At 29.0% G+C, this 23,444-nt stretch overlaps 5 protein-coding genes across 9 annotated transcripts; 3 read left to right on the top strand and 2 right to left on the bottom strand.

Moving 5' to 3' along the window:
* Positions 1 to 1,525: 1,525 nt before the first annotated feature.
* LOC105837316 lies at positions 1,526 to 5,474 on the top strand. The gene is made up of 5 exons (XM_012681982.3): positions 1,526 to 1,738; positions 2,013 to 2,279; positions 2,365 to 2,631; positions 3,933 to 4,238; positions 4,397 to 5,474. The coding sequence occupies exons 1-5, from the start codon at positions 1,700 to 1,702 to the stop codon at positions 4,481 to 4,483; spliced, it is 966 nt and encodes a 321-aa protein (XP_012537436.1). The 5' UTR covers positions 1,526 to 1,699; the 3' UTR covers positions 4,484 to 5,474.
* LOC105837330 lies at positions 5,385 to 9,053 on the top strand. Its single transcript, XM_012682014.3, has 5 exons — positions 5,385 to 5,454; positions 6,506 to 6,580; positions 6,862 to 6,948; positions 7,026 to 7,389; positions 8,414 to 9,053. Exons 1-5 carry the CDS (start codon positions 5,398 to 5,400, stop codon positions 8,728 to 8,730), a joined length of 900 nt encoding a protein of 299 aa, XP_012537468.1. The 5' UTR covers positions 5,385 to 5,397; the 3' UTR covers positions 8,731 to 9,053.
* A 2,266-nt stretch (positions 9,054 to 11,319) lies between these two features.
* On the top strand, positions 11,320 to 16,095 carry LOC105837311. The gene is made up of 7 exons (XM_012681968.3): positions 11,320 to 11,453; positions 13,503 to 13,680; positions 14,277 to 14,635; positions 14,974 to 15,054; positions 15,142 to 15,301; positions 15,373 to 15,599; positions 15,704 to 16,095. Exons 1-7 carry the CDS (start codon positions 11,358 to 11,360, stop codon positions 15,758 to 15,760), a joined length of 1,158 nt encoding a protein of 385 aa, XP_012537422.1. The 5' UTR covers positions 11,320 to 11,357; the 3' UTR covers positions 15,761 to 16,095.
* Positions 16,096 to 17,904: 1,809 nt separating this feature from the next.
* LOC105837338 (putative uncharacterized protein DDB_G0282133) lies at positions 17,905 to 20,735 on the bottom strand. The gene is made up of 6 exons (XM_012682026.3): positions 20,471 to 20,735; positions 19,875 to 19,994; positions 19,507 to 19,569; positions 18,761 to 18,853; positions 18,371 to 18,464; positions 17,905 to 18,244 (listed from the first exon to the last, which is right to left on the bottom strand). The coding sequence occupies exons 1-5, from the start codon at positions 20,528 to 20,530 to the stop codon at positions 18,420 to 18,422; spliced, it is 381 nt and encodes a 126-aa protein (XP_012537480.1). The 5' UTR covers positions 20,531 to 20,735; the 3' UTR covers positions 17,905 to 18,244; positions 18,371 to 18,419.
* Positions 20,736 to 21,178: 443 nt separating this feature from the next.
* On the bottom strand, positions 21,179 to 23,358 carry LOC105837304. 5 transcript variants are annotated; one of them, XM_036293001.1, is made up of 5 exons: positions 23,097 to 23,358; positions 22,830 to 23,004; positions 22,464 to 22,562; positions 21,658 to 22,011; positions 21,179 to 21,524 (listed from the first exon to the last, which is right to left on the bottom strand). In XM_036293001.1, exons 2-5 carry the CDS (start codon positions 22,974 to 22,976, stop codon positions 21,438 to 21,440), a joined length of 687 nt encoding a protein of 228 aa, XP_036148894.1. In that variant the 5' UTR covers positions 22,977 to 23,004; positions 23,097 to 23,358; the 3' UTR covers positions 21,179 to 21,437. The 5 variants fall into 5 exon arrangements, with proteins under 5 accessions (XP_036148894.1, XP_036148896.1, XP_036148895.1 ...); XM_036293003.1 differs by having other exon boundaries at positions 21,658 to 21,948; positions 22,830 to 23,358; XM_036293002.1 differs by having other exon boundaries at positions 21,658 to 22,008; positions 22,830 to 23,358.
* Between the last annotated feature and the right edge of the window lie 86 nt (positions 23,359 to 23,444).

Below are 23,444 nucleotides of genomic sequence, written 5' to 3' on the forward strand. Positions count from 1 at the left end.
TGTTATTTTAATATTTAAAATAATTAAAATGTATATTAAAAATTTTTTATAATTGATAAAACTATAAATATAAGATTATTATTAACTAACATTACAGCAATAACAGTTAAATAACAAAAATAAAGCTCATAATTATTTTACTATGCAATATTATTATAATGCATATATCAAATACTTTTTTAATGTAAAATTATAGATTGTAATAAGCTATTATATTTTTAATTAATTTAAAATTCTTAATGTTTTTTCTTGAATATGTCTCTCATTGTCAGTTTCTCTACATCGTTCATATACAAAGATCATAGAATGCAAAGAAGGTGAAATTCGTCGCATCTAAAAATAGTACGGGCTTCGTTAAAACTCGACTGTGTCCGGTAAGGTAAGTCCATCCGGCGCGATTTAAAGTGCTCCACTTAAATCGTTTCACGTACACCTGCATTTTCGCAATCGATTGAAATCTTCGAGCGACATATTATACTTCATGGAAGTAGAAAGTCTTACGACTTTACGTGTGCCTGTATGTGGCATGTGCAGTTCAAGTTATAACGATGTCTTTGCACCGTCGCGACGTAATCAGTTATACTATAGACTCTGAACTGATGTTATTCAATAATCACGTCGTTACTAATTATTGTCAAACATATTATACACGCAAGTAATTTTCCAGCATTTTTTACGATTGCAATACAACATTTTCAATATCTCATAGCGATCTCCAGCAACTTCTTGCTGTCAAAGCATCGATCATCTGTAAAGTGAAACGCTTCAGGGAGCCTGAATTTTCGACAGTATTGAAACGTCGGTTATTTATCGGGTTTCATTGTCTCACAACGTGCGATGAGGTTCGCCATTAATTCGGTACACGCGTTACGCGTTCATGTCACGTATTATGAAAAGATTGAAATGGATCGTCGAAATTTTCGAATGACCCTCGCGGAAGCGAATCACCGGCATTGGCCGATAGTCAAGCTCGACTGATGGCGAGAGACGTCGACCGGCAACAGTCGCATATTGCAATCGTCGTGGTGGTTAAAGGGAAACAATTTTCCGAACGATTGTGCGTGAAGGAGCAATAGAAACTGCCGCTTTGTTGCCGCAAACCATGAGTAACGCTCAACGGAAAAGGTTTCGGAATCGAGGCTCTCTTGTGTAAAGATTTGTAAATTAATATCGCTTCGGAGTACACTTCTGAAATAGTTTGCTCATGAGCGTTGAAGAAGACAGAATACCAAGTGATTAGAAATACATTTTTGAATTTATGAAGAAATATACGCGTATCTTAGAAAGAAGAAAACGTTTTTAAATGTATTTTTGGATTTAAAAACCATTGCTATCAATGTAAGTCAAACAAGTATAAATTTATTGTTTAAAAGGATTATTTTAATTTAATAAATGACAAAATTATATAATATGTGTCAGACAAAACTTTTATTTACAAATTAAAAATTTTAATCCTTTTTTATCGAATTGTGAGAATTGAAGTACTTTTTTTTAAATATTACAAGTTATATAATTGATTCAACGAGTAATGGATCGTAACAGTTACAAGTTTGTTCCTTAAACTGCAATCGGCAATTCCTGTTGCGGTTTTACGTCGGCAAGTACTTTCCTCATTTCGCTAAATGATGACAGTAGACTTATGTAATAACTGCTGATTCTTTTTCGTTCATCGCAGTCATCGTTCAACTCTCACTGCGTGATGTTTCTCCGATCTCATGAAATGCAGTTTTCGAACTCCGTATCTGTTATGACATTCTTTATGCGTAATATACGCAATACTATATAACATATTTTATTTTATTTTATTGTATTAACGTTAAAAAGATATTTATATTATTCAATATAATTGAATAATAATGTCCTCGATTCTTGAAAATATTTCTTTGTATTTTTCTAAAAATTCTTGAAGACTTTTCTCTTTACAAATTTAAACATTTTCATTTTTTCATCAATAATTTGTTTTTCTTATTAATCTTTTTCAACGTATTCTTAATCTTACAAATTTTTTTCAGATGTACCTGTCATCAGTTAATTCCTTTGCAGCCAGTTGGCTGCTTCTTTGTTTGGTCATTCCATTTTATAGCGGAGCTGAAAGATTGGACTGGGTCCCTTACGAGGTCAACCCGATGCATCATCAATTTCGATCAGTATCATCAGAATCAGTTTCCTCGGTAGAACAGTCGCAGCAACCTAATATTCTAAAATCTCTCCAGTACAACGTTCAACATTCTAAGTATAATTTAGTACCATCTAGGATGCCTTCGAAGAATTACCATTCCGTAAGCAATTTGAAGCAAAACATGAACAAAATTTATGTCAAAATATTAGTTAGGGAAAATATATAAACCGTATTATTATGCTCAGTTTGATGGAAACCAAAAAATTTCTAAAGAAGACAGCGCTGCGCGATTACAACACGAGGAGATTGACGAGGAAGTGATAAAGAAAATGAATCTGTTAGACAAAGTGTTATCTGAAGATATCGACGTGAATGACACTGAGATAAAGAATACGGTTGAAGATGAAATCATCGCGGAAATGAAAATCTCCGAAGAAACGAAAAGGGTTGCCAGGCAAGTTCGTAAGAAACGACCGGGATTTTTTTGGACTTTGGCGAGACTTGCTTTTGAGGTATGAACAATTATTCATATAATGTCATAAATTGTAATATATCATAAATGAAAAATAACATGCAATAAATTAATTGCTAAGTGTAGTTTTATTTTTTAATTTTCGTTAAAAACATTACATTATAATTTTATAAATATATCAAGTATGTCTCAATTTCTCGCATATATTTAACAGGTTTCAAGATTATAATATTATATATTTTAAAAAAAATTAAAAAATAACACTGTACTTAGCAATAAATTTGACATACCAAATAGACGTTTTAGTTTGCCGCATATTTTATAAGTTTCAAAATTATATCTTGAAATTGTCATATTTTGACAGGAAAACTAAAAAATAAAATTATACAGTTGGTTACAAAAAGCTTGCAACACTTTATTTTTTATAGGATTTAAAATGCAGTTTAAATGCTTGTGGAGCAGTTAAAAGTAATTCATTAAATCCATAAGTAAGAACCAATCGCTTAGTAAATAAACTTCGTTTCGAAACTCATCGAAAAAAAAGTGTTGCAATCTTTTAGCTGTTGACCGATTGTACGTAGCAATTAATTTATTGCATATTATTTCTCCTTTCATATTATTTTGCCTTTGACGTCAAACAAACGTCATATATACAACTTTAGGTCGTGAAACAACCGAGCTTTAATGTTTCTCGAATATAATGTAATATTTAAAAAAAAGTTTAAACTTTTTTAAAAATGTTAGAATAATTTTAGAATAATTTTTAAAGTAACATTAAATTATACAGTCTTAAAAATCATTAGCACACTAATAATTTGTTTAAACATTAATAGAAAGATAACTGAATACATTTTTACTATAAAATTAAAAATTTAGTTAAAATAAAAAGAAAAATGTTAAAAGAATATATGAAAATACACATATGCCGTATACACACACATACACACACACCCTCTTCAATATACATATAGATTACAATTGGAAATCTATAATACACAATAAATAATATTTTTTAAAAACGCAAAAATTTACGTGCAAAAATATTATTCAAAAAATACTTTAATTAATTTAATATATATATTTTTTTTAATCTAAATTTTAAAAGAAAATCTTAATATTAATAAAAATACCTCTTTATTTAGAAATTGATGCTACTTCCTCTATTAAAATCGTATATTTATGGAATGTTTTGGATACAATTTAATTTTAACAGTGTTGACTAATTAGATTCTTTTTTTATTGATATCATAAACAGGTATTTTAGTCCTCATCGGTTTATAGAGTTTTAAATTAAAAGAGAAAGTAAAGGTTTCCCTCGACTGATGTTTTGTTCCATTTCAGACGTTCAACGATACGCGATCGGCAATCAAACAAATTAGCAATCTCATCAATCAAAACATCGAACCGGATCCGACTACACGACGACCAACTGGTAGTCATCCGTTGATGGTTACCGAAGCAACAACAGTCGCACCGTCGGTTGATCAGAATAACACGTCTAGCAACATGACAAATGTTAATGCAACAATGACAACGACCACGCAGGCACCTTTCAGACTCACGCCAACCAACCTTCAAAATTTGATATTAAGAAATGTGCGCGGCTTAGTAAGGCTTTTCAATATCGAATGGCAGGATGCCCTTAATGTGAGAGTCTTTATTATATTTGTTATTTCTTATATTCTTTATATTTATTTTTCTGCTAATTTTTCTTTGAATATATTGGTTGAACTATGGTTTAATAAGTTAAATATACGTATAAAATCTTGAAAAAAGTAAAATAAAATAAAATAAATTGCTTTCAGCAATCAGATATAACTGTGAAGGAGTTTCGAAAGGATCTCGGGAAGCAAGTAGGCACGTTTCTGCAGGATAACCCGAATGCTTTTTAAAAGTAATGAAGACGTCAAAGCTCGCAAGGAAAAATTAAATAGACGACAAAAATGCCAAGACCAAAAAGTTACAAACTGTATTTAATATAATGATTCATTTACAAAATGTTTCATAATTTAGGTAAAAATAGTCTCTAAAAATAATATTTATATTTTTAATAATAACTCGTCGAGCATTTCTCGTTCAATATTAATACAATAGTTTAATTAAAAAAAATAGATTTACAGGCAAAGATATATTTAGGTTCCTCTTCATTAAAATTTATTACACATTTCCTAATAGATGAATTTATTAGGAATAATACACATATACAAAACACAAAATATTTCTTTATTTTCACATTGTTGTATAAATTAAATAAATTTTTTATTAAATAAATCAATATTGCGTGTGTTAAAATAATAATAATAATAATGACACAGCTCTTGCTAGTTTCGGTTCGGCTCTCAACACTTTTCGAAGTGACCTATTCATTCAAATTATAACGTTGAACAGTGCCGAAATTAGTACCTGTGCTCCATGAGTGATTACATCATGAGTGACTATTCGTCGATTTATATCTTCGCGATATATCTTACACAATCTTTTTCGACTCTTAACCCACGCTCAAGTTTCATGAGCATAAAATAAAGAAAAAAAGATAGCGGATAATTTATTCGGCCAACGTGAAAGAGGACGAAAGGATCACGACTAGTGTGACACAATTACGATAAGTAGAAAGCATCTTCGTCCGAGAAAACCGGCGTGCACAAGTTCTTAAGCCGGATTGGTCGACAATTTGTGTGGGATCCTGCGGCAGCCCTTATAGATCGACGAAGCGGATCCACGGTCCAATCGTACCTGCGTTGACTTGTGTTGAAACTCACCGGAGTGAACCAGCCGTAAGCACTCTGCTTTGAGAGGTGACGAAAGAATGTTTTGGTGTTGTGGTTTTCTGAGTTTTCTTCTTCTAATAAGTGATACGTATGGCGTAAGTTTCTTTACCAAAAATATCACAAATAAAGAAAAATATTATATAAAAGTAGCAGATTAATAAAGTAGTAAAATTAATCAAACTAGCAGAAGAAATATTATTTTTCAATCAAAATAAAGATCTTAGTACATTTTCATGTACAATTTTTTAATATATTTTCAATTCTATATATTATACATACGAATTGTCTGATTTGAAACGCAATCATAAAAATCGAAATAAACTAAAACTCGAAATAATATCATGAAGTAAATTGATAATCAAATACAATGATGCAATTAGTATTTTAAAACACTATATAAAATTGAGAAATGTATTTAAACATTAATGTAAGAATATTATTATCAAGCTCCAAAAAAAATTTGCTTTGATTGAAAAATAATATTTCTTCTGTTACTTGTGTTGTTCACATAGCTCAATCAAAATTTTACTTATTGTTAAAGAAAAATAAAATTTTAATGCTGAAAATTTTAAATTTAAACCACGCATTTTGAAAAATTGGAGATGACAAGCTTGATATCTCTCAGCATCTAAATTTTACTTTAAAAAATTTAATTTTCATATGTTTCTATAATTATTAAAATGCCAATATTACTTTTATCATTTTAGGAATTGTTTTTAGTATTAATATTATTATTATTCTATTTATTACTTTTTTTCAAAATTTTAAAACATTAAAAAAATGTTTTGCGCGTTTTATAAATTATAATTATATTCTTAAGAAGTAAAGATAATCGCCTTGAAGATAGTAGCGTGAATTAACCTTTAATAATTGGCGAAGATTATTCAATATTTTTTTAATTCGCAAAAAGTGAAAGCTGCGATAAAACATGGGCCCGCATTTGTACGTGTAGCGATCTACGTGCACTTCGATGAGTTAAGCGTGGATCTTACTTATCATACATTCTTCTTGTGGAAAAAAGTTTTGTGTAGTCTGCATAATTTTCACTTGTTACTTTATAGGCAAAAACCGTGCGGAATAACTTGTTTAAAGTATTTTTACACTGTCGCATAAAAAAGTGAAATAAATTTCTTCTACGTGTTTCAGGGAGTTTCAAAGACCAGAGTACGACGCCAAGATGCATCTGCACAAAACGGCCAGCTAATAGACAGCATCTTTAACGTAAGCATCATAACAAGACTTTCTCTATCCAATAAATATACATTTATTGATCAATTGAATAATAATTAATTCGCTTTGACTGAAAAACAACTTCTTCTGTGACTTGTGTTATTTACATATCTAAATTTTACTTATTTAATTATTAAAGAAATAAAAACATTGAACAATAAAGTACAAAATTTATATTAAAAGTATACTCTGACAAACTTTAAAAATAAAAAAAAGATCAAATGTCCGCTGTTATTAAATTAAACGTTTGCTTTAGAATTTTTATCTTACAGATTCCAATAACAGCAATCAGACAAACCGCCTCCGCCGCCGGAATTATTTCACCAGAGAACACGCAGACGATAGACAGTATTTTCAAGGTGATGCATACGTACAATTTCTCATATTTCAAAGTGTGTACATAATTACTTTTTATAATCAAGAAAATTGCTTACAGATTCCCGTCTCAACTCTAGAAGCTGTTGGCACTCTCATAAAAACTACTAATGAGCGAAGACAACAAGCTCCCGAAAATATTCTAGCTCGTCAAGAAAGGAGAGAAAAGATCTTGGCTTTAAAAGAACAGAAAAGAAAGCGGAAAGAGGAAATTCAGAACCAACGATTGCAGCATCAATTGAATAGAACTGTCAGACACTACAAAGATCCGCTTGGATTAAATGCGTTGAGTAGTCTTCTGGTTGGACACCACGGTGGACTTTTCGGACATCATTCTGGATTGGGAGACATCTATGGGCTTCACGGAGGTCACAAGATTGGTCATGGTTTTCACAGCCATGGAATTCATCATGGTGGAATCCATGGTAACTATTTCTGACCTGTGTTTTTTTATAAAAAAATATATTATTTTTAAAACTATTGATTAATTATTGATATTCTAATAGAATAATTCCAGTATTTATTAGTAAAATATTGCACAAAGATTATTATTCTTTATTTTACATCTTTGAAATCAGAAAAAATAGAAAAAAAAATTTGCTTGCAACCATTGTTATGCCTTCCTGTACATTTATTATATTGATTTTAGTCTTTTACTGTTAATATTAACGAAGTCATGCGAATTGAATTAATTTTTGTGAATATTTTGAGTAGCGTATTGTTATATTACACCTAGGTGAAGTAATTAATCTTTCCGTAGGAAATGTAAAAGGCTTAGCAATTTTATGAAACATACGTGTGGGGTATTAATAGCCGTGTATTCCATCTTTTTTAATATACAGCATAAAAAGGTGCAAAAGTTTCTAGAAAGCACATATATTGGTTATTGCAAGAAGTATCATATCGAATTGACTAGCACGCCCTTACAGAATGATGGGAAATTCAGGTTCAAACTCTAGCTGAGATTTTTGTTGCAATAATTTCTATACCGTTTTTTCGAGGATTTAATTAAGGTAATATCTTATAAATGCTTATTAGCATCAAAGTATATTAAATTGCCAGTCAATTTAATTTGTAATATTATATATTTCGACAAAAAAAACTGTGTTTTAAGATTAACGAAATTATCGGCGCTAGTAATATATGCTGATAATTGTAAAAATTTAACTGATTAATTATACATGCGAAGATCTAATGTTAATTCGTATAGGCAATATTAAATATATATATTTCTAATTTTTACAAAATTATTCAAGTTGGTAATAAAAATTTTCTATTAAATATATAAATATTTAAATATTTATATAATTAAAACACAGAGCTCTCTAATTTTATTATTTTTCAATTTTATTTTATAACGTAAATGAATTCTTATACATAAATTTTCTTCCATCTGTTGCCTTGTGTTAATAAACATAACGTAAATAATTTGCGCATTGTTTATTAAAGGTGGACATCTGGGAAATCGCCCGCAACATACCTATGAAGTCCATGAGAATGTTAACGAAGATACATCTTTTTTCTGGCACGGTTTGACTGCTGGGTTCGGCACTTTCGCTGGGACTCGACCTTCCAGCACCTCTATCAAAATCGAAAATAAAATTGCTCCTAAAGAAAAAAGACAAAAAGTTTTCAAATATCCGATTGAAAACGTAAATCTGCAAAATAAAATTGCAAAGATTAAAAATAAGGAGCACGAATATGACGATCCACCATTGGAAAATAAAATCGCTCCGAGAAACGGAAAAATAGTATTTATGCAATAATAAAACAATGATGTAATATTGTAAAGATATAATATTGATTATATTATATAATATTAAGTTTGTTAAATTACAATCAATGTTTTATCATTGATTTGCAGTGGTATATTTATAGCCGTGATAATTAATAAGTATTCACTGTTCTTTTTAATAATTTGTACTTCGGAACAAATGTATAATCATTGAAAGATTAGTATATTTATTTTACTGATTGACAAGTTATAAATATACTACTGAAAATTAGTATATTTTTACTGATTCTAATTTAGAGAGAGTATTAGTCAATTTTACTTTGCTCCGCATATTTTATATTTCGTTTGTACTCTTCCTACCATAAAAATTTTTTAACTTTATACTTTATTAAATCTTTTAAATTAATATAAAGAAAATATTTTATATTATACCATGTAATCAAAATAATAATGCATAATTATCAATGTGACATTATGCAAATATAAATTAATAACTTTTTAAGATTAAATATAAAAATTTTAATATATATTATATTCATAAATATTCTTATTTTCAACTTTAGAATCTTTATACATTTTCGTTTTATGTTTTGTTTTTGTTTAAATTAATAAACTCTAAAATGTGTTTATCAATTTTCTGTAGAAATTATACATCTTCAGATAATAGTGTGCTTCAACTAATAAATACAAGTATCTATTTTTTTTTAAATATAATTATCAGGTATAACGGACATAAAACCGATCTAAATTATACATCGAATAACTTAACTATTTACAAGTGGTTATAATCGATGATTTAGATGTAATATCACGAATCTAAAAAACGTGTCTTGTTTAACAATCACACAACGGTTTTCATATGAATGCGAGTAAAAAAATATCACGAATGTAAAAAACGTGTCTTGTTTGACAATCATACAACGGTTTTCATATGAATGCAGCGAAAAAAATGATGAAAAATACTATTATAATTTCTGCTAATCGATTGCAAGAATTTCTTCAAGAACCTTTGATATCTCAAAGGTAACTGCAAATGAACTTTGATGATATGTATAACGTAGCGTATTCAGTATAATATAGACACAAATGTAATCTCACAAATTCAATTTTACTATACTGTCGTGAAACAATGTCTCATTAGAAATCCTAATTGGTATAACGTATGTGTGTTCCACAACTTTGCGTAGAATATACATATACACAGCATATAAAATCGATCCTTGACCTTCAAGCACTCTACATTTGCATTGTAATGCGAAACTCGTACGTCATACGTGTCTATGAATGCTGGGGATATACGCGTTTTTCCTGCATTTATTTTACTTTTAACCTTGTCTCTCAAATATACATATGTGGCATATAAATTTTATATAACTAGAATGTATTTTAATCATTACATTGATATTATATCAATATTATAGTATAACATGTTAATATTAATATAATGTTAAAATTAAATATAATGTACAAATGAGTATAAAAATAACTTTATCATTAATGATAATTTATTGCAATATTTCTATTTTTAATTATTCATTTTATATAAATTTTATATATAAAAATTTGAAATTAAAATTATTAATAAGAATGATTGAAGACCATTTAAAAATCAAACAATTAAGCAAACACTTATAAAATAAATACTTATTATAATACTTATAAAGTTACTAAATTTTTGCTTGCATTAAAAATTTTGCTTCAAGATTTTAAACTCTTTCTTAAATTCCAAAAAATAATTTTTTTTACATTATTTATCCTTTAATTTATTTATTTGATTACTGATAAAATTAATAAAAGTTTTAAACCAAAGCTTTAAGTCATGTTTTATTTATTTTGTAATTACAAAGCAAGAATGCTTTGGACGGAAGTAGGAGCCAATATAAAAACAAAAAAGTTCAAGATAACAAGTGAAAAATACATAGAGTAAAAAGTTGTATCTTAAAGAGAGAGAGAATAAAAAAACAGTATCAGTAAACTTAAAGTGATAAAGTATAATTTATCAATGCTTTGAAGATATTTGTATTTTGACAAAATTGGATTTTTGATGGACAGCGGACCATCGTATACGGACAATAAAATTTTCCGTTACGCCTGATATTTTTGCTATTAAAAATATAGCATCTTTACAAAATATTTTATATTTTTAATATAAAAATATAACGTATTATATTGTGTAACAGCTGCCAGTTTTTAATCAGTATTTTTCAAGAGACCAATGGCTTTCTTGTCCGAATGTCGCCATTACTGTCTAAATTGTCTTCATTTTTTTAAAAAAGGTCATTAAATCTGTTTATTGCTAAATATTTCTTTAAGAATCCGGAACTCTAATAAAAAATTAAATGCAAACACGATAAAAACAGGTATTTTTGTAACCTTTAAATTGAATCACTTGAACAAAAAAACTCATTAAATTATTCATTTTAAACGTTCACATTATGCTACACTAAGACTGTATTAGTCATCTTAAACGTTCACGGAATAAATAATTTATACCATTTTTTTTGTTACTCTACATGTGAATCCGCAGTTCACCGAACGAATACGGATTTCGTCGAGCTTATCCCTTCCAGTAACAGGTGACTAAGAAATATCCTCCGGTGAGACTGAGAAATCATTGCCTACCTGCCTACACGGTCTCCTCCGTCAGTAAACTCAAAGATGTCGTTCGCTATGGTAGTCAACTATCTGCTTATCATATTTATATCTTTGGTTAATGGAATGCCACAAAAAGATGATACAGAAAAATCTGGAGCGGTGAGTGCAAAATTTTTGTTTTGTTTTGTCGTTCTTATCATCATTCATTCATTCTCTGAGTTTTTCTAATAGTTGATTTTCTAAAAGTTGATTTGAATCTTGATTGAAAGAAAGTACTTACAACTTGATTGGTATATAAAAATACTGTCATACACAAACTCTACTATTTAAAAAATAATTTATTTTTTATTTTATATTAAAATCTAAAACGCTAAAACTCGTTGCATCAATGTAGCTTAACTTTAAACTCAATTTAACTTATACTATCTGCCTTTTTCTTTAAGAATTAGAATTAATTTTAAAAATTTGAAAAAGATGGAATGTAAGTTGTCAGATTTAAAGCTACATTGATGCAAACGCATCTAAATTAAATTTATCTTACATTAAAATAACGAGCTAAATCAGCTTCGTGTGAAAATAAAACAATACAAGCTGAAGCAAAATCTGATTTAATTCACGCAATTGATTGCAAAATTGTACAAAAAACTATACGTGTTATGAAAATGTAAGAGCTACACATAGAGTAAAATGGGAAAGGCATCATTACGCGTTTCTAGTCACAGATGATGAAATGAGAAACTGAATATGAGCATATATCCCTTGCATCCGAGCCAGTCAATTACGTAAAATATGCACTACTAATGGATAAGATAGAACTGATGGAAAAGACATTGCGTTTCAAGAATTGACACAGAACTTGACACACAACTCAAGATTTTTAATTAAATTGAGTATTTTTATTTCATGGAAAAAAATTATAAGTTAGTTTACGATTAGTTATATACCAGTTAATATACATGTGAATATATATATATATATATATATATAACTTTTAAACATAAAGTATATCGATACTACATCCTGATTTGACCGACGTAATTACAAGCGCAATCCTGATTCTGCGTATTCATATCTCTGACGTCATTACAAAGTTATTACTAAGAAATGCGTTGATGTTTTGCTCCAAAAGAGCTGATTTCATGTAGCCAGTTGCTTCAAGAGGAAAAGTTACAGCCAACCTTAAGTTGGTTAGATAATCAAACTCTCATATAGAGAGAAAGGATCGCGGAAACGGTAAAAGATTGCATAAAACTCAATTGTTATATTGTTTAATTAGTTGTTTGTTTAAAAATATTGTTCTAAAAACTATAAAATAATTGTAATTAGTTATAAAAAAAGGATTGTATAATGTTCATTGAAACTGTTGGTAAAAGAACTATGGAACAATAGAACAATAGAATTGCATTCTTTATTCCAAAAAGATAAAAAGAAAAAATTCCATAAATATTAAATATTAAGAAATTATGAACTTACAAACCGCAAGCTTTGTGTAATATATGATACACGTAGCAAACAAACATAGCAATAAAATAAAGGAAGTACAGAGTTCAAGCATAATTATATCGCTTATCGTAAATCTTGGAAATGTAAAGTTTCTATCCGATAATATCACCACAACTAGTTAAAAATATTCCACACTACCTGGAAAATACCCGGTATTCATTTGTTATCACGTCGTTATATATTTTAATATAAACTCACCCGCCTTGAAGTAATCTTTATAGCGTCAAAAGTGAATGTAAATTTAATTAACACACGCTGCTTGGCAAATCCGCTATCGCGGATCTCAATGTCAGGTAAACCAACAGATTACATATTCCTGGAGCATGAAATTCGCAACGTCCCTTTCAGGGCCGTTGACACAGTATCCAACGCGAGAAAAAAATAATAATCGAGGGAAATTGTTGTATCGCGCAACAGTCACGGTCACTAGTCTGGAAATTATCCGGAACGTCTGCAATTGATGAAACTCTCGTGCACACTCTAGGAAAGAGCCGGCTTTTATATCTTGCAGTAGAGAAGAAACAAACACGAAACTGCAATTGCATTGTCACCTACAATCTAAATATGTATACAATACTAAAATAGCGATGAGATTGAAGAGACTTATGCAAACTCGCAAGAAGCTTTTTTCTACTTACGTGATCTCTCCCGCTAATTCTCTGCATTTTCAATTTTAAATAAATTTCCGTTTTTCACTTGATTTAGCTTCCATTCCTTCAATTTACTGACGGAGGAATCCGGGTGAACTTTGGAGGATATCATGCTGAAGCTGGACTCGGTGGTCTTCTACGAGGCACGGGTGGTGGACTTTACGCTAAGGCAGGAACTCCGTGGGGTGCACACGCTGGCGCAGGATTAGGCGGTCAAGTAGGAGATACCCTTGGTGAGTATTTGCGAAAGTAAAATAAAATGTATATATATTTACTCATTTTTTTATGTGCATCAATGCACTGATGCACAGCGTCAAATTAATAATCATTATCTTATATATGCAAGAATAAAATCTTTAAAGAATTACTTACACAAACTTTCGTAATTAAAAAAAATTTACTTTTATTTAATATTATTTTTTAACTTAAGCTAAGATGGAAAAAATATCAAATAGGAAATAATAATATATTTTAAATAAAAAATTAGAAAGTTTTATTATTAGTAAAACAATCTTATTGTAAGTCTTTAGATAATTATTACAATGTTGAAATAAAATTATTATATTTTATTTGAATTTGAGGATTATTACATTTTAAAAAAGACTTTATATCTTTGTTTATATATGAGACAATGACTGTTGATTGATATTAATTGTTTTCTATGTATCAACATTTTTTAATAAAAATTGCGGGCACTTAAATTTAAAACTTTTGCAAAAAGATGACAAAATTTCTGCATCAATCCAATACAATCTCAATGTTTTCATTTTTTTTAAATGTATGAAATATCAAATAAGATCACACATAATCGCAAACAAAATTACTTTAGGCGGCGGTCTTTATGCTCGCGCTGGCTTAGGCCGTGGAGGACCAGATGCAGCAGCTGGCCTTGGTGGAAGACTGGATGGCAGGTCAGCGAACCCGATTGCAGGTGGCTTGTATGCAGGGGCAACACCGGGCGGTGGTCCAGGAACGGGCGTATTTCTCGGCGGAGGTGCTGATCAAGTTTTTGGATTCGATGGGATTATAAGCGGTAGTACGACTAACGAAGCTGTGAAACCAGTTGCGGCTGCTGGGACAGTGAGTACCGCATCAGCAAGTGCAGATGCAGCTGCAAACGTAACGAAGCCAACCAAGGGCCGCACGAACATACAGATCATACCTTCAAAGGGGCGAAAGGAGAAAGAGGTTTCGATCGCGATTACATAGTTTAATATATACTTTTAGTCACTATTTTATTTTATAGACGATATGGGATATATCGTGCATTCTGGTTTTCTAGGTTTCAAATACCATAACGTAAACGAGAAGTTGAGAGACGCGTTGAAGATCATTGACAGTCTTCCAACGCATCTTCCGTAGTGTAGTCATAGTTTAGTTGTTCTAATAGCTTGCTCTAATAAAGTCGTATAAGCAAATTTACATTCATAATGGATTTTTGGGACATATATTTTAACTCGTCGATCTCATCTTTGCACAAATATATTCGTGGGATATCGTCTTTAAAATAAATCTATCGAATGCAGAAGTTAGCAGTTGCAGCTGATGCTACTGTTCAAGCCGATGCGCCCGCCGCAAGTGAGAAAACCGAGTCGCAAGACAAAGAGGTGAGAAACAGATTGTATATCGACCAGATATTCTAATCATCAAATACTTGAAAGAGGAAGAACTATTAAAGAAATTTTTTGCAACAGACGCGACGTGCAGTCATAGCACCTGCAGCGGAAGTGGGCCTGGTCAAATCGGTTTACTTTGGGGCAGCACCAGCCGTGAAAACCATCGTGATTCCAGAATCAGCAGCTGCTGTACCCGCGCAAGGCGCAGTCCAAGCCACAGCCACCGACACAACAGTTGGTGAGAAATCATTACTAATTATGCTTCTCTGCATTTGCCTCTGGCATTTCGAGTGAGCCTTTCTCTTCCAGCCAATAATCCGAGTGTAGTAGTACCGAAGCCCGTGTATCCACGTTGGTACTTTAGAAAAAGATTTCGAACCGCCCCGAGGAAAACAGTTTATGTTGCTCCAACAAGTGCTGATACTCAAAGCTCTCCTTCGGAAATAGTCGGCGGACTGTTCGCAGTGGGAGATGGCGAAGTGGTTGCCGGAGGCAAAGCTTACGCCAGTGGATCCCTGTTCGATGATATTTTTAACGTAAGTCGATGTTTTTGCTTCCACATCATCGCTATTACATCTCATGGATATTGCGAGTGTGTGAAGAATTACGTAGCTCTTAATGAGTTAAATCTCATCTTCAGATCCCGATTTCCACGTTGTCCGCTGTTAACCAGCTGCTGAGAAACAACGTCGGCTAAGGCTTCACTGTAGCGCACAGTATCTATAAACCTACACTTCAAATACTATATGTATAATGGATAATTATATAATAATAGACATCGATGAGGCTTAAAGACTATAGGTTCTTCGAATATATTTAGCAAATTCATTTATTACATATCCAACTTTTTTTGACACAAGATGTTTGTTCTACCTACTTACAAATGCTACGCACGCATTATATCCATTTCATTAAGTTCCGTACGTGATTAGATAATTAATTGGCGTATATACTATATTATCAACGTATATATACAGTATTTCTTTATCTGCAAATTATTTACATATACTAATAAAGTTTTATACAAAAAAATTCATTGATTATTTCTGAATTTTATTTTATTGTTTTATAGCTCACATATTCTTTATTTAATACATAAATAGTATTTGAAAATATCATGGTAAACGCTCCAAGAATATTTTAACGCATTACCAAAAGTGAAAAGAATATTTCTGATTGTTGTTCAGTATGGATTCTAAATGGCAACGAATATAATTATCATAAAATGCTTGCATTAATTATAAACACATTATTTTATTTAAATAGGATAATTAAAAAGCAAAAGATAACATGCGATAATTACTAAAGTTGTAAAAGAAAGAAGACAATAGTAATATAATTCTAATTAGCGTCCATTTTATTCTCAACAGTGAAGATCAATCAGTCTTTAGTATTTCCATTAATATTTATTTTAGGTATTAAAAGCATTGTTGTTAGAACTTTTAATATTAAAAATAAGTAATAATTACTAATCACTTTAATAGTTTAGTATTACATTTTTATAAAAAAGATGCTCGTGCGAATTTATAAAAATCTTTTATTTTTGCATCTTTCTTGGTCTACTCGTTTTTGTTCAACTTGCAGGACACGTCGTAATTGCGCAATGAAAATACGCATGATTTTGTAATTATAATAAACAGTACTTCAGCGCGCCCAAAAAAGACAGTAAGTATATAACTAATACACATCATAGTTGGGAAAATATTTTATAAAAATAACTTATTATTTAGTCAAAAAAGTAATTATTGTTAAAAGTTATTGATTTAAAAAAATAACTTGTTGCCGTTGGTTAAAGAATAACAATTAACTTGTTTCGTTACTCTTTTAATAATAAATAAGATTGAAAATATAATAATTGACTCAAGAGACTATTAGCTTTAGAGAAATCATTATTAATAGAAATCAAAGTGAAGAATTACATAGAATGACTAATAATAAAACAACATACGTCTATAGAATAAGGACATGACAATGAAAAGCCATTAAAAAGTGAAGATGATATGAAAGACAAGAAAAAGAAAAATAATATTAGAGACTCATTAAGTCAAGATCAAGAACCAATGAACACGGAAAATAAAAGCGTATTTAAATAATGAAAAGTCATGTAATAAAGTAAATGTTGACAGGACAAATTAAACTATACAATAAAAAATAGGTTTTTAAAACCCAAACAAATTACTACTATAGAAAATTTTTTTCTTAATCTATAATTATTTTCTTAAACTAGTGGCTTGTGTCTTCCTCTTTGTATCGGGACTATACAATGCGTCATGCAGCAAGACTTGTATCTTTTACTCCTGAGATAAATCTTCAATAAATATTTACTTAAGGATTATCTGATTTGTTCAATGTTTTCAGGCTTCTTAAACTTTTATAGCTTATACCTTCTCAGGTAATGGCTGTGTTCCTTCTCTAAATATCGAGTATTAAAATTCTTACATTTTAGATGTCGCATTTCTAATATAATATTTATAAATGATAAATTCTTACGTAATTTGATGTAATATTAAATACTTACACCCATAAAAGAATTGTAGTTAAAATTAAATATGTAATAGTGTCATATCTTCAAAGTGCCGTAAATTTTCTAAAAATTCAGAGAAAACTAAATTATTATAAATTTTTTAAAATTATAAACTGTCGATTTATTCATCTTTATAACGTATTAAGCTTTCATCAGCTTTGTCAGAATATTCACTATCCTAACATTACGCATTCTCTTGAATAGCGAGAGAACCAATCAACGTCGCGGAAAAGAGGCCTCAAGGCATTGATACGAAAAAAACAATACAAAATTCACTCAGTTGACACGCCTTTTTTGGAAAGGGAGAACAATTATTATTTGCACAAAATTTTATAGTTTGTTTATTTCTCACTTGCAGTATAATATTTTTCTGTTATTTGCGAATAATTGTGTGGAATTTACGAAATATAGCTTTACAATAAAATTCACAACTGTTTAATATTATTTATTTAACAGCTGCAAAGTACATATAATATTATTATGATTTAAAATTTAGCATATTTAAAGAAACATATTCAAAAGAAAGTATATTCAAATTGTCTAATAATAGTAAAGATTATGTTATATGTACTTTCACAGATAAAGCGTTTAATAATTTAAAAACATTATGATTGTTAACGAGATGGTAATTATGATGTTAACAAGAAATTGTCCTTCCTGTAAAAAATTAATTTATTTATATAAATATACAATTTATTTATGAAACTTAAGAAATTATAAAACTATTACTAAACCTTGTTTAATGCAACGTTTAACATACTGAGAATTTTATTTCTAACTTACACTTTCTTTTTTATTTTATTTAAAGGTAACGTATTCCATAACAAAAGCCTTAAATTCTTCCGATCTTTCTAAGCATGTTGGTCATGTCGGAAAACTGCAAACAGTTAAAAGAATTTTATGTACACAAAGATAATAATATTAATTATTAGTCAAAATTAATATGATGAACAGGTCAATGTATCGAGCCAAAACAAATTTTCTTAATACATTATAATTAATTAGATAAACATTATATAATTATAAACGCGACTAATAATCCTGTGTTAAAGAAATGTTTCGACTATACTTAGTCCTCTTCAGTAATAATACATTACCAATATGTATGAACTTAAAACATATTGGTAATGTAATATGACTGAAGATGTAAATTATTTTTATGTTAACTCTTACCATTCTATCGCCAAAATTATTTCTATCATTTGATTTATTTGGATTTTTCTCCTCTTCAGAATCTGGACCTCGATGATTGTTACATTCAGTAGTCTAATTTTTAAAAAATTAATAAAAATTATTAAATTTTAAATTTAAGAAATTGCCAAATTAATTAGACAAAAATTACAGTTTTATTATATATAAATTAATAATTTTATGCACAAATTAAACAAAATTGTTAGATAGTTGTGTAAAAAAATTTAATGCTTTTATCTCTCTTTCTCTCTCTCTCTCTCTCTCTCTCTCTCTCTCTCTCTCTCTCTCTCTCTCTCTCTCTTTCTCTCTCTCCCCCCTGTCTATCCCTTATTATATTTAAGATTTTACATAACTTGGCGCCAAATTACTTAAGGGATAGACTTGAAGTAATTAGTAATGAAAATGGAAGAAAAACAAGACAGGAAGGGACTGTCGCAATAAAATTTGTTAGAAGTAAAAGTGCGCAAAAAAGCGTGTGTTACGAGGGCGTAAAATTATACAATACCTTGCCAGCAGAAATTAGAAGTTGTGAAAGAATTGATGTATTTAAACGGATGTTAAAGAAGCATGTATGTAAATCTATGTAAAACATAATAGCTGAGAAAGCTAAATAAAATTCAATCAATCAATCAATCTCTCTCTCTCTCATCTAACGTTTCATAATAAATTTTATAATAAGTTTTGTATTATCAATATTTATATAAAAATATTTTATATTTAACTCTTACCAAACTATTGCCTGTGTCATCTATTGTTGATTCTTTATTTGATGATCTTTTTTTATTTGGTGTCTAATTTAAAAAAAGGATAGAAAACTAAATTAAAAGAAGTATACATCTCTCATTAAATGTTTTTGTTTCACATAATCTTTATAATTAGTTTTTTAATAATTAATTTTATATTTTACGTTGTCGCCTATTTTTAAAAAGCAGCTGAATTTTTGTTGGATAAATCGTAGTTTATTCTGTACTTTTATGTAATTCTAAACTAATCGTGTAATAAAAACATTGTTATTTATATATTACATTTTTATCTAATTTAAAATATTTTTCTTTATTTTATTAATAAGTATAATTCTTTTATATTTAATACTTACTGGAGTACTATTAGAGTCATTTGATTCAGGTGTTTCGTTTGATCCATTTAATTCGTTTGATTTAGTTGTTACTTCACCTGATTCATTTGAGTTATTAAATTCTGGTTCCTTAGGATCAGTCTAATTAAAAAGAAAATAAACGATTAAATTAAAAGAAATTTATTAGTTGTCATTAGTTCTACACTTTATGTAAAAAATTTAGAAATTAAATTCTACAAACAAGCCTGATCTAATATTCTTGTTAAACGACTAGAACTTTTTGTTGCCTTAGCATAATATTTTTATTGCAATTAGAAACGTGAAAAAAAAATATTTTTTTTGCAACGTAATTATTTAGTAAATAAATTACTTGAATGTTTCTGAAAATTTACCACTTTGTAAATAAATATATTATATAAAATATTTAAGAATCAATTCTTGCTTAATCTAAGGTTTTTTAGATGTGGAAAATACTTTTATATATTCATTATAAATTTATTTTGCATTCACAGATTAATATAAATACAATGCAATATGTGTGTAATAAATTACTTATAATGGAATAATATTAGTATTATTATGCTATGATCCTTAATGTGTATGTAGTATATACGTACTGCTCTTCCAAAAACGCTCCCGATGAAAACCGATAACAGGAATATGTACAGCACCCGCATTGTAACACTCAAATATAACACAATATGTACTTACAATTAGTGTCTAAAAAGACAAAGCTATTGCAAAGTGATATTTGTTTACTTTAAAACAAGAGTAAAACAAATAAGTGAAGTATTTTTTTCAAGAAGTATACTTATGCGTTTCACTTATATTGAAAACCCCTTTATAAAGAAACGCTCCAAATTATTTTTTACGTTATAATTATTAAAGTTGTTATTTTTAATTACTTAATAGAAGTCATTTTTATTATCGCAAATCAATATTTCCGCATATGTACATATGATATTTCCGCATATAAAACTTCTGCATAGTATATTAACTCTAACTGATATTTGCCTCAAAAGTTCCAGAATTCATATTCGCGATTCCAATATAGCCAACAAAACTATATAGATATATAAATTAATATATCTTTGCTTAAAGTTAACGCAATTAAACGATTTATTTTATATAAAAATTAACATTTTCTTCTATACTGAAAAGATTATGTGTACCTACATATATTTGCATATATTTTGCAACATTTTTTAAAATTTTTAATAAATATTTAATTTCTTAACAAAACATTGTTTTGTTTAAACAAAATCAATTTGTGAAGACTCTTTTAGTGGAAGGGCCACATTATCACTTTTTTTTTCCTCAATCCATTTTGCAGTGTCGTTACATAAATAGCATCCTAAGAAATAAATATTTTATAATTTTGAGCCTACAATCGATTAAACAATACATTGATAAATAGAAATATTAAGTTTTCAATTTAAAATATTGTTTATTAACAAAATTATTGTACAAAATGTAAATGAGGTATAAAGTTCCACCCCTCTTTTCCTCTAATATATAACATTTTATTTAATTTATATACATCACTTAATTAATTAAGCGTGTGTATATATTCTATTATATTTATTATTGGAGTCCAATGATTCGTGCTCCTAATTCATTCAATATCTCCGTTATTCCTCGAGAAGTTTGTTTGGCAATACCGACAGGAAACTGGAAAGTTTTTGCAAGTTATTATATTATATATTTAAATAGAAAGAAATTATTCAAAAATTTTTATTTTTCAAATTTTTGTCAATATTTATTGTATTTTGATATAGTTATTTATATTTTATAACGCACTTACGTCCGTTAGAAGATTCAAAAAGTTACTGAAATTCTCATAACCATTAATAACCGCTTTTTCGACTCCGGTGAATTTATCTCCAGTATTACCATATTTTTCTTCTTCTTTAATTCGATCAACAAGTGGCTTTGGAGTCAAGAATCTATTCAAAAGTTGTCTAATGTTGTCAGGTTTTCGTCTTTCCAAAATGGCTTGGGCAGTCTCATTTTCTAAACGAATTGTCTCTTGCTCCATTGGAGGAAATAAAATAATTGGCGTTGTACTTCGTATCGGTGGTATAGATCTGCGACTCTGAAGTTTGTCAGATTTAATAATTAATTGATCAAAATTATTCCGGAATTCATTGTTTATCTGCTGCAAAAGAAAAATCGTCAATAGACCATTGTTACGCAAACGAGAGAATATTTCGTAACAGTTAAATTCAACAGTAAAAATAGAAAATGCAAAAAGAATAACATAACAAACTTTCTACGTATTTTGCAACTAATATAAAAATAACTAATATAAAAAACATTTTTTTACATCATGAAGTTTATAAGTTTATCCGTAATTTTCTGCTTTTATATAAATTATTTGATATTGCCTATTAAAAGATACACATTCGTGCTATAACACAACGTCTTTCACATATAAATAAAAATGTTACTTAAGCCCCTATAAATAGCTCATAAGAAGTAAAATCTTATACAACTTTGCAACGTTTTTGCAATTATTATTGAAATCCAACATTGCTACAAGATTGCGGAAATGTTATATTCTGCATAGCATGAGCTGTCATTGGATAAATTCGATAGATTAGTAATTACCTTTGCTCGATTGGCAATGATGTTTCTGGTTAATATTATCAAATTGATAAATCTTCCTTGGCCAATTCTAATAGCATCAGCAACATGTTCTAATATTTCCTACGAAATAGCAATTTTGACCTCGCCGATTACAGCAACGAAAGTTACGATAGCCATGAGGATTCAATTCTTAGTTTAGGGAACATCTAAGAAACTTATAGCCATTTTTTACATTAATTTTTGGATTGAATGTAAATTTAGATTTACAATTTTATGCTTTCAATGAAATGGGGCAATTTAATATGCGTATCTTTTTCGACATTTGTTTCTAAAATAATTGCATTTTTATTTGTTTTTACAAAAAAATTTTTTAATGTAAAATTTTACCTTTCTTTCTTCCGATTTTGAAGGTATAGTGTTTTCTGTATTATTTCGTATGTTGTCAAAAGTGAATTTTATAGGTTCTTCCGCAGGACGGGCACTCAGTAAATCCAACGAGCAAATAAACGAGAGAATCATTAATATTTGCAACATGTTCTCATTTATCGCAATATGAAAGTTTCTAAAATTAATTTTTAAACTTAGATAAGGCTAATTTGGAAAACTAACACATTTATAAAAACAATAATCTAAATAATTAAAAATTAAATTAACTTCTTGGTTAATTTGTTTTGAGAACACGTTAAATATCTGCAGCTTGCCACTGTCGACGAGCGAAACGTTGACTAACAAATCTCACTCTCAACGGTGACGAACTTACTAGAGGTTTACGACACTGTATCACTTTCTCTTTCGGTAAGTTTCTCCATATTGGAAATTACAGGTATGTGCCAATCAGTTGATTGCAAAAGCAAAATTAAAATCAAAAATGTATGAGATAATTCAAAAATAAAAATTAATTTTTAGATAATTCAAAAATAAAAATTAATTTTTAGATACAAAAAGGCGCGTAATATAATTTATTACATTATATATTATGTATTTATACATTACACCAAAAGA

This window comes from Monomorium pharaonis, chromosome 10, assembly GCF_013373865.1.
Source record: "Monomorium pharaonis isolate MP-MQ-018 chromosome 10, ASM1337386v2, whole genome shotgun sequence".
NCBI lineage: Eukaryota > Metazoa > Arthropoda > Insecta > Hymenoptera > Formicidae > Monomorium > Monomorium pharaonis.